Source organism: Thrips palmi, unplaced genomic scaffold (assembly GCF_012932325.1).
Source record: "Thrips palmi isolate BJ-2018 unplaced genomic scaffold, TpBJ-2018v1 HiC_scaffold_5, whole genome shotgun sequence".
Lineage (NCBI taxonomy): Eukaryota > Metazoa > Arthropoda > Insecta > Thysanoptera > Thripidae > Thrips > Thrips palmi.
In genome coordinates this window covers 2,579,224-2,590,251 of record NW_023144632.1, presented here as the reverse complement: position 1 = coordinate 2,590,251, position 11,028 = coordinate 2,579,224, and the positions used below count along the sequence as shown (strand labels likewise).

The 11,028-nt window shown below is 43.9% G+C and overlaps 1 protein-coding gene across 1 annotated transcript; it reads right to left on the bottom strand.

Moving 5' to 3' along the window:
- Nucleotides 1-259: 259 nt before the first annotated feature.
- Nucleotides 260-9,970, bottom strand: LOC117650820. The gene is made up of 2 exons (XM_034394424.1): nt 9,813-9,970; nt 260-621 (listed from the first exon to the last, which is right to left on the bottom strand). The coding sequence occupies exons 1-2, from the start codon at nt 9,861-9,863 to the stop codon at nt 319-321; spliced, it is 354 nt and encodes a 117-aa protein (XP_034250315.1). The 5' UTR covers nt 9,864-9,970; the 3' UTR covers nt 260-318.
- Between the last annotated feature and the right edge of the window lie 1,058 nt (nt 9,971-11,028).

The window sequence follows — 11,028 nt, the reverse complement described above, 5'->3', positions numbered from 1 at the left end:
TTGCTTTTGAGCCGGTATTCAAAATCGTCTCAGGACAAAGCGCAAAAAACAGGGGTTATTATCGGTTTCTGAGCGGAATTGGACGATCGGAAAAAGTTCGAGTTTTTGGGGGGCCACCCAAGACGTCCCTCAGTGGTCCGCGGGACGCCCGCCGTGATAGTCCCTACGCACGTCCACTCGGACCACCACAGCGACGCGCATTCCTCGCCATTCGAAACTATCCCTCCGACGTCCATGGGACCATGTTTTGTAGACTGGGTTATTCTTTACATCTGCTTTATTTGCGATAAAGGTCACAGTGTGTTCTTCGCTTTGGCACTACTTGCCCCCGCCGCGGGCTCGCTTGTTGCCGCCACCCGACGCGGCCAGGCGGCCCTTCTTCTGGTCGGACGAGCCGCCCGCGCCCTTGAGGGCCGTGATGTACTTGTCGAGGCACGCCAGCAGCCCGGCGTTGACGATCTTCTTGGCCTCCGCGTTCAGGCCGTTGAGGCAGAGGTTAAAGGTGGCGCGGTTACTCAGCGACGGGGCACAGCGCCTCACAGCCTGGAAGTTGGCGTTGTTCAGGGGTGTGTGGGAGCAGTGCTCCATGGCCCGGTCGAAGTCCGTCAAGTAGTTGGCTTGCTGAAACGCGAAACATGGTCATTCCGTGGCCCGTCTCGAAGTATTTGAGAAGTAAATACCGGAGGGCGGGCACCGCTAAAACAAAGGCATACAAATTAGGTCGCGACCCCACTCGTATAAATTTTATCATAAGGTCAGAAACATGTCTGAAATCCTGTTCCAAATTCGCGCACCTCTGAAAGTTGACATTCTGGAAACTGACTCTGATATTGATGGCCAGCGTTCTACAGAATGTCAGAATAAATTTTCAGCTTTCAGAGGTGCGCGCATCTTGATCAGGTTTTCGGACAGGTTTTTGTGACATCCTCACAAGATTTACCTGCGTGCCGACAGGCTGTAAAGAAAGGAAGCCCGCACACGGCCGGAAGGAGCTAGTCTTTGAGTTGGACTTTTGAGCGTGAGACATTCTACGGTGATTCACGCCAAAAAGTTTGAGTACATCACCGAAATACCAACGTGGTCTAGGCCGCACCAACTGGTGTGGTCAAATGGAAGCCATTTTGACCACACCGTTTGGTGCGTTACATGCACTGCAATTTGGATGGAAAGACTTCACGCCAAAATATGGCGAGACATTAAAGTCTCGCCTAGATTTGGTCAGACCTGAAAGTCTCGCTATAATTTGGTCAGACAAAAAAGTCTCGCCACAAAACGGTCATACACAAAAGTCTGACCCCAAAATGGCGAGACTTTTGTGTCTGACCACGGCCTTTAGGCCGTAACCGTCCGGCACATTACGGCCTTTCGGTGGTGGTCAGACACAAAAGTCTCGCCATTTTGGGGTCAGACTTTTGAGTATGACCGTTTTGTGGCGAGACTTTTTTGTCTGACCAAATTTTGGCGAGACTTTCAGGTCTGACCAAATCTTGGCGAGACTTTTATGTCTTGCCTCTGGAATGGCGAGAAGTCTGACTTTTGGATTTGTAGTGTGTGGTCTAGACCAGACTAAACGTGGCGAAACGTGGCCAAACGTGGTCTAGACCGCACCACCGCACCAAGCGTGACCATACGTGGTCTAGACCACACCAACTGATGTGGTCAAAATGGCACCCATCTGACCACACCAGTGGTGCGGTCTGGACCACGTTTGGTTTTTCAGTAATGACGACTCTGATTCTGCAAACTGATGTTAGTACATAGTACACTCTTGCTTACATCATGCTTCCAAGCACACTGTTTTTTACATCCTGTTTTTCCCAGGAAGCCTTATGTTTAAGACATAGGCGATTCCCAGGAAGTTCCTGGAAAACCAGGTACCTTTTTACCGTTCAGCGTACTTGCTGGTACGCTTAGTTACAATAGAACTGTTCTATCTAAAAGCATGGGCCTGTTTAAGTGCACTTGCAAGTACATTCTTATTTAGCGCGTACTTGCAGGCAAACTGTTCCTTAGCGTGTTCCTCGCTAAGGCGTGTTCCTAGCTAGGCTGTAACTAGGGGTAAGGTAAAAAATCAATTGTGGGTCACGAATCAATTGTGGGTCATTTTTTTCGACGAGTCACCGCAACCCCGACGGAGATTGAATCGGTTTGAATTTCGCGGTAGACCTTCCTCCAACCTTTCTTTGTCTCCCCAAATAGCGTGTATGTCCGAGCGACGACTGTAACAGCTCATATCAGGCTTCAAAGAAAGGCCCTTCAAAAAGTCGTGAAAAAAGCGCCCATCCAACGAGGCGAAAAATCGTTTGTTTTTCAAATTGCCACCGTGAAGCTATTACGAGGTAAAACGGGACCTCCTTGCTGATTTAGGTTCATAATAGGTCAGGGAACATAAATTTACTATAGTACAGCCGAAATCATTCGATGCCATGGTGCGCGGGTGATGGCAAAGTAGCGTTCGCTACCATGCCCGACCCATTATTTTTGACGAATTTTGCGGTAGTTTTTCTTATATTTTTTGTTTTTTGCGCTTCTGAATGACTGATGTATCACAGTAAATTCCATTTTTCTGCTCAGTCACATATAGTACTACGATACGAAGGTTGTTAAAGCTTAGGCTACAGCCCCGAATGACAACGCTAGCTCTTACTTCCAGTCCGCCATAAGGCTTTTTTTGTTGGGAAGGGGGCATTGCGGGGCTTACATAGCGCCCGGAATGGGACCGCTCTCTAACTGCAGGCTAGGCACCCGAGGCCAGTCCGGCCCTGTAGGAGTCAAATCAATCCCTACAGACTAAATATTCTGACTGAAATAGATTATAAACTGTTGCAATACCTCACGATGACAGGGTGTGGTGTTGGATTGTCTACCACACCGGCGGCCCTAGAATATGCATTTCGTCTCTAGTCCAGGAAGTTTTACTCACATCTGTCTCACAGTGAAATAAGCCAGTTTATGTCGGTTTATGTATTTTTCCTCTTTGAGTGAAAAACGTGCCTGCTTGGTTTATTGAGAACCAGGGACCTTTTATTAATAAAAATAAGAAAATATCTTGCAAAAGTGGTCAATTTACAAGCAAAAAGACGAAATGGCCCACAATTCACTGATACTTTGACTGAGTGACGAAAGTCCAAAATTTTGATAAAATGAGATTTTTGGCTGCGTCCTAGAACTTTTGATTTCCTATCGACTGGTGAAAAGCATATGTTGATATCTCTAATAGATTCGGCGTAGAAAAATACTTCAAAATGACGTAAGTCCAACTGTACTTTGACAAAATGACGAAAGTCCAGCCGTACTTTAAAATAAAGACGGAAGCCCACCTGTACTTTGACAAAATGACGAAAGTCCAGCCGTACTTAGACAAAACGACGAAAGTCCAACCGTACTTTGACGATATGACGAAAAGTCCCAACTGCAAAAACCGGTCGTAGTTTACCATTGCTTTCTAATTAAGATGAATACTCATGAGTTCAGTGACGACATGAACGTAAAACATGCCAGAGTTGAAAAGTTTTATTTATTTTGTGTTAGCAGTAAAGGTGGACTTTCGCCATTTTGTCAAATTACGTTTGGACTTTCGTCGTTTTGTCAAAGTACGGTTGGACTTTCGTCGTTTTGTCAAAGTGCGGCTGGACTTTCGTCGTTTTGACCTCATTTTCGTACGCTGAGAAATGGCGAATGTCCACTATCTCGGGAACTAAGCTGCCGATTGCAGTGGCTCTTGAACCTAAAGAACACTCATGCCTTCAGGATGCTATGGTGTTAAACTCAACCATCAAATCCCAAACCTCTATTTTGCATCTCAATTTTTAGACTTGTTTTGACTCTCCTGAAAAATAAGAGATCGTGGACTTTCGTCACTTTGTCAAAGTACCAGTGAATTGATATGACCCAGAATTGATTCATTGTGCTACAGATCCTGCAGTTTTCACGATTCCGAAAAATAAATTCAAAAGTGAATTCCTCTCGCATTTAAGCAAATCATATCCAAATTTGAGCTTTCTACAATGCTGACCCACAACTGGTTCCAAAAATCAATTGTGGGCCAAAACAGACTATTTTTGAAACAGCCACAGCTTAGTAAATATGGATGATAGACGGGGCTTCTATGCTGCAAAACGTAGTCCAAGGACCATAGTTAAAGGCCCCACATGCACTTTTGTCACCAGGTCAAAATTAAAGGCCTTAATTTGGACTTTTCAAAAATGTGACCCACAATTGATTTTTTACCTTACGCGCCGTTTTGTATGCGCGCGTAGTGTGGCTGAGCGATGCGAATTTGTGCACTTTGGACTGCAGCTTGTGGGCTCATATTGAGTGGAATGTAGGTCTGGGGTATAAATGGGAGTGATTTTTGTTATCAGCACACAAAAAACTTGGGATCAACGTCAAACTCGATTCCAAAATTTTGGTCCAAAATTGGTCAAAATTCGGTAATGCGTGAGTCTGGGAAAAATTTGGAAGTCATTTTTGCGCTCAGCGCACCAAAAACTGCAGGAAACAATAAAAAACTTGATTTGAAAATTTTGGTCCAAATGACCTAATCTGGGATGAAAATATAAGTCTGGAGTCGAAATGAAGGTGATTTTCGTTATCAGCAAACAAAAAACTGTTGGGATCAACATCAAATTTAATTCAAAAATTTTGGTCCAAATTTGGTCAAAATTGGGTAAAGCGTGAGTCTGGGAAAAATTTGGAAGTAATTTTTGAGTTCAGCTCATCAAGCACTGCAGAAAACAATATAAAACTCGACCTGAAAATTTTGGTCCGAAATGACCTAATTTGAGATGAAAACATAAGTCTGGAGTAGAGATGTAAGTGGTTTTCATAATCAGCACTCCAAAAACTCCAAGAATCAATATGAGATTCAATTGAAAAATATTGATATCAAATTGATCAATAATGGGTAAAGAATGGGTCTGGGTTGGTCTTCATGGGTCATGTCGTCACCAATACCCTAATGCCACACCAATGCGATTCCTTCAGTCGAGTAACATTCCATTGCCAGCATTGAATCGCTTAATTAGCTACTCGTCTGCTTGACTCACTATTCGATACACCTTTTTCTTCAAACTAATGACTTCACAAATTTATGAGTTATATTTGAGAAGCCTTTTGTCATTCTTTCATTTAAAACCGGTGAATTAAACAATATGGACTGGAATATGTCATCATAGTTTTTATTAAGGGGGGACATCACTCCGAAAACAGTGCTTTTGTAAAATCGTCATAAAAACCAAACGGAAAGAGAAAAATTGTTCATATTTTGACAGATAAAGTATAAAACCACACTAAGTCAATTAGCCAGGGCAGTACAGCGCTTTCTGTTGAATATAGCAATTTCCCATACCTGTACCGTACATATTCTCATAACACCTGAACCAGCCTACACCTGAATATGAATCTGTATGTTGTGTACTGCAAGTAAACTGTACTCTGTCTCCTCGTTCACTTGGTTCTCGACTCTGCTGGAGTGCGGTTGTATTTCCTCTACTGGACAATATATCTCAACTTTATCAACTTGAACTAAGTATCCTTCTTAACCCTGAACGCCCTCACACAACCTGATATTTCAACACTTTCGTTGAAAACGCATTTTTGAGTGTTAGGTTAGACCATTTAGCACGGTTGCAGCGCTGGACGCCAAACGGTTTGACCTAGAACAACGAAATTTGGTGACAGCCTTCCTGAGATGTCTGGCTATGGTGGGTACCTCAATCACATTTAAAAAATCATTTTAAGTAGTATTTCTTACATGCCAAAAAAAATTGTTCAATTTTTTGGGTCAAAATTGTTCAACTTCGAACGTTAAAAAAATAATAAAAATTGACCAATGCAAATTATTTTGCTACCCACCATAACGGCATGTTGTAGGAGCTTCCATGCTAAATTTCCCCGCTCTAGCTCAAAAACTGCGCCCTAGAGGCCTGCAACCGTTTGGTATTTCATGTTCCGAGAAAAACGCGATCAAAGTTGTGGAAACTGGGCTTTTCCCCTATGCATGTTTGCGGCCCACAACCTCCCAAAACTGCAATTTTTTGAATTTCGGAATGCGGTTTTTGCCATTCGACGCACAAAAGAATGGTCTGTATTATAAACTTATAAAAAAAAGTTGCGATTTTTTTATCATTTTGGAGTGATGTCCCCCCTTAAGTGACTCAGTTTAGGGCAGGCTGATCTGAAGCATTCGACGGAGAACAAGTTTTGTCAAATTCAGTGAATCGTCTCATGAAGTCAAATGCAGAGGCCACTTGTTGCTCAATACGCCTTAATTTACCTTATTCATGCCTCGTGATATTTTATCTTTAGAGTAAAAGAATACAGTAAAGTATTAACATTGGGCTTACATTCAGAAAGCCAGCTTTTAAATCCACTGTAAAAAATTTCGAGGGTAAATTTACAAATCTGGACCGCGCAACGCTTGTCAACGGTCCATGGCTTGGCGAATTCACGCATCTCATTAGAGGGTAAAAGTAACCCTACATGACTGGGGAAAAAATGCTAAACTGTGTAAGAGCAAATTCGCGCATACATGACTTGAAAATGTGACTTTGCCGATCCACGGGGGTAAATGTGTCCTTTTGATGTGTAAATTATGTTTTCTCGATCCACGGGGGTAAATTTGTCCTTTTGGTGTGAAAAATATGTTAGGTGGGTCCCCGGGGGGCAAAATTGAAATTTTACACGATCACGAGGCCAAGGGTATGCATGAGAGTGATGGGAGAGAACAACTGTACCTCAGAGTACATCCCACGTGATGAAATCCATTTAGTCTGAAGTGATGGGCCCGCGTCTCGAACCATGATCCTCTCGCTCCGGACTCCGCACCGCATCTCATTGCGCCGCGACGCTTGCCTGCGAAGGTCGGGAGAGGCGCGGTACTAGACCGGCCCGCCGCCAGCCTATCCAACCTGGTCCGCGCGTGCCCCCTTGGATCGAGGAAGATGTTTCACTCATCCAAACGCAGAAATTCACCGCGTCCACACGAGCGTAAATTTACCCCCCTGGATCGAGAAAGATATTTCACACATCCAAACGCAGATATTCACCGCGTCCACGCGTGCGTAAATTTACCCCCTTGGATCGAGGAAGATGTTTCGCACATCCAAACGCAGATATTCACAGCGTAATGGAATGAGTGATTTTACTATCATGAACGTGAATAAGAACTTACCTATCCACAGAGTAAATTTACTTATTCAATGGCAATGCAAATTTCCCGGATGGACACGTAAACACTTTGTCTCCATACATGTATCGGCGGAAGCGTATACCCTGACCACGAGGAGAAATTTACTCCGGAATGGGAAGACAAATTTACCACTGATTTTTTACAGTGTCATTACCAATACTTAGTTCCAGTTGTCGGACACAAGCTTTGGTGAAGTGAAAGGAATCGTCCCATTAAAAGCAATTACCAAGTCACCCACCGCTCAAAACCTGAATCGTCTCATTGAACCCAATATCAGTTCAAAATCTGTTAGCACTATGGATTATTTATTGCACAAAATACATCTATTGATGGATTCTTTTAATCAATAGATGTAAGTACTAGAATATTTATGTTAGCTTGCAGCATTGCAATAGAGTGTCATTTCCCCGAGACAAACCAAGACAATTAACATGTCTTCTAATTTCAACAGAAGTTATTCATGCATTTACCTGATTTTATTTACTATGAAATTTAAAAATTAGGATAGTATCAGAGAGAATAAAATCAGTAGATGCACACAAAGGCAAAGAAAACATTCTATTTACAATCCACAACTACACTCAGTGCACTGACCTGTTCCCCTGTGACGGGGGAGGGGGAGAGGGGAACGAAACACGTAAACCATTCTCACATTTAGTTTCCGTATTTTCCTCTGTTTCCTCGGTTTCAATCATTCTAGAGAGCGATTCTCACGTTTCGGGGTAGTTTTGGCGTCTCTGATTTGCCGAAAGTGAGAAATATCCAATTAAGTTTTTCTGATTATTGGGGTCCTGGATGATACTAGAGTTATGGCAATGGTATTTATAGTGAAGACCTTGTACTACCTTCCTAAAAACATGAGCCATAAGGTATTGCCATGCGTTTTAGTGGGTGTTTTGATCACGGAAATTACGTTATCACGGAAGTTACAAAGTGTGAAAATCGGCTTTAACGGCTGACTCGGGCTTGCTGTGGCTTAAAAGTCGTTCCAGGGTCAAATGATACTCTAAGCCCGACATTTAAGCGGAAATTTTTTTCACCCAGTGCTGCTGCAACATTGGGTAAAGGGTGCCACGGAAGTTACAGGTAATTGTTGATACACGCCATTTTATAATGCTCTAGCCCGCTTTGAGACCGTGTACAGCATCTTAAATTTCCGCGACCCATGCAATTATATCCCAGGGACTCCACTTTGATGGCTTGTGTCATGGAAAGTTTAAAGTTTGGCTTGGGGAGAAGTCCAGAGCTGCCTCTTCGAAATTTGTGTAGTGAAATTGAATATACGGAGGACATTTTTCGTTGCAGCATAAGTACCTTTGAAAGAAGTCTGGCGTATTGGTCTTCGGTCGAAATTAGCTCGAGACATGCCAAGCTTCGAATCCCCATCGACAGTTTGGCAGCATTTTCGAACCACACCGCCACACTGGGGGCGGAAAGTTCGAGTATGTTCTCTTAGGACAATCACGGAAGTTAAATTTAGGGTATTCCAAACGCTACGTAGACCAAACCAACGAACGTGAACTTTTCGAAAAATGTGCGTTTAGTGGGCAATGGCCCTCCCTTACATCAGAAACAAACCCCATGTCGATATCTGCGCTCGTTTGGGCACAGGAGTCAGAAGAAACGAAACTACCCCGAAACGTGAGAATCGCTCTAGAATGTTAAAAAACTATCTCAGTACCTATTTGAGAACCCCTTTGCTCTTTAGTTTGTTTATTTGCATTAGTGCCGTCCCGTCTTGCAGACGGCTTGCAAGCGCTGCAGCCGGTATGAGAAATTGGTCAGCCACACGCTGCTACCAACCTAATCACGCTAATTACCTAGTTCAAAATGATGTTTTGAATATTTCAAACGATGATAATTGTTAATCTGAGATAAACTCCCCCTGTAGGATGTTTAGGAGACATCAGGTGTGAAATTTGGATACTATTCGTTCAGTAGTTGCTGAGAAACGTGAGTGATTACATACAGACAGAGAGACAGACAGACAGACGCACGACCAGTCACTTTTCGGAGCGCCCAAACACGGCAAGGGCTTCGCTCTCACTCACACTGGTGAAACAAAGGCATAAAAATTATTCCCTTAAAGGGCGTAAACGATTTACGCCCTTAAAGGGCATAAATCGTTAATGCCTTTGGGAAGGGCATTAAAATTTTGCTTGAAATTCCTATTCCATTTACGCCCTTCCCAAGGGCATAGAACGATTTATGCCCTTGCAAGGGCGTAAAAGAGTATTTATGCCCTAAAGGGCGTAATTTTTATGCCTTTGTTTTACCAGTGCAGCCAAAAAGTGAGAGTGCTTGGAAACATGCTGTAAAGGAGAGTGCACGATGGACACACTGCAGTTGGGAGAGTAGAGTTTAGGTCTAAGTTAGACTGGAAACCGTCCACGTCTATTCTTTTGCTTGCCATGATCTCTCAAAGTTGAGATCGAGTTTCACGCAAAAAGTCCCCAAGATGTTGACTCCGTATGCCTTATCCTCTGACTTCCACTCACAGAAAAAAATGTGTCGAAGTTCATTTTGCCAAAGGCCATCGACCACCACACTTTGCACAAACAAAGCCACTGTGCAGCTTCGCTTATCTGACATGGGAACACTCCCCTCTGTTTTGGCTTACCCCATAGGCGATGCAGCAGAGGAAAACAGCAAATGCGGCGAAGGAGTTCATGTTGGCGGCTCCAGACGATGGCTGGGAAGGCCCTGCCTCTGCCTTTATACCCCAGCAGACGACTGTTGCTGTGCATGACGCTGTTGCCCTCGTGCCTAGAGGGCGTGACTGCACTATCACGAGTGTTGTTGTTCGTTTCGACCGTGACCGTTACCTCGTAATAAAGTTCAAACGTGTTACCTACACTACTAATGCACAGGTCAGACTTCTCGCCACTGCGGAGGTGAGACATAAGGGAAGTTGCCAAAATTGTGGGTCCTTTTGTGTCTTTGGGCCACAGTTTCCTTACTTTTCGACCTATCGACCTGCAGTTTGATTTCTATGACAGGGCTTCATCTCCCCTACTAAGGTAAAAAATCAATTGTGGGTCACGAATCAATTGTGGGTCATTTTTTTCGACGGGTCACCGCAACCCCGACGGAGATTGAATCGATTTGAATTTCGCGGTAGACCTTCCTCCAACCTTTCTTTGTCTCCCCAAATAGCGTGTATGTCCGAGCAACGACCGTGACAGCTCCTATCAGGCTTCAAAGGAAGGCCCTTCAAAAAGTCGCGAAAAAAGCGCCCATCCAACGAGCCGAAAAATCGTTTGTTTTTCAAACTGCCACCGTGAAGCTATTACGAGGTAAAACGGGACGTCCTTGCTGATTTAGGTTCATAATAGGTCAGGGAACATAAATTTACTATAGTACAGCCGAAATCATTCGATGCCATGGTGCGCGGGTGATGGCAAAGTAGCGTTCGCTACCATGTCCGACCCATTATTTTTTACGAATTTTGCGGTAGTTTTGCTTATATTTTTTGTTTTCTGCGCTTCTGAATGACTGATGTATCACAGTAAATTCCATTTTTCTGCTCAGTCACACACAGTACTACGATACGAAGGTGGTTAAGCTTAAGGTGGATCTCCAATGAACAGAACGTCCGTCCGTCCGACGTCCGTCGTACCTCTCTGCTACAAAATAAATACGAAATATCGCTCTCTTGTGACTTAAAACTCATTGGCAGGATCTATGATCATCGCGCGTCATTCTGATGAGACCCCAGTGTACTCTAGGTAGGGAAATAGAGTTTGGCGGACGTTGGACAAACGTCGGACGGACGGCCGCCGTGTTCATTGGAGATCCACCTTTAGGCTACAGCCCCGAATGACAACGCTAGCTCT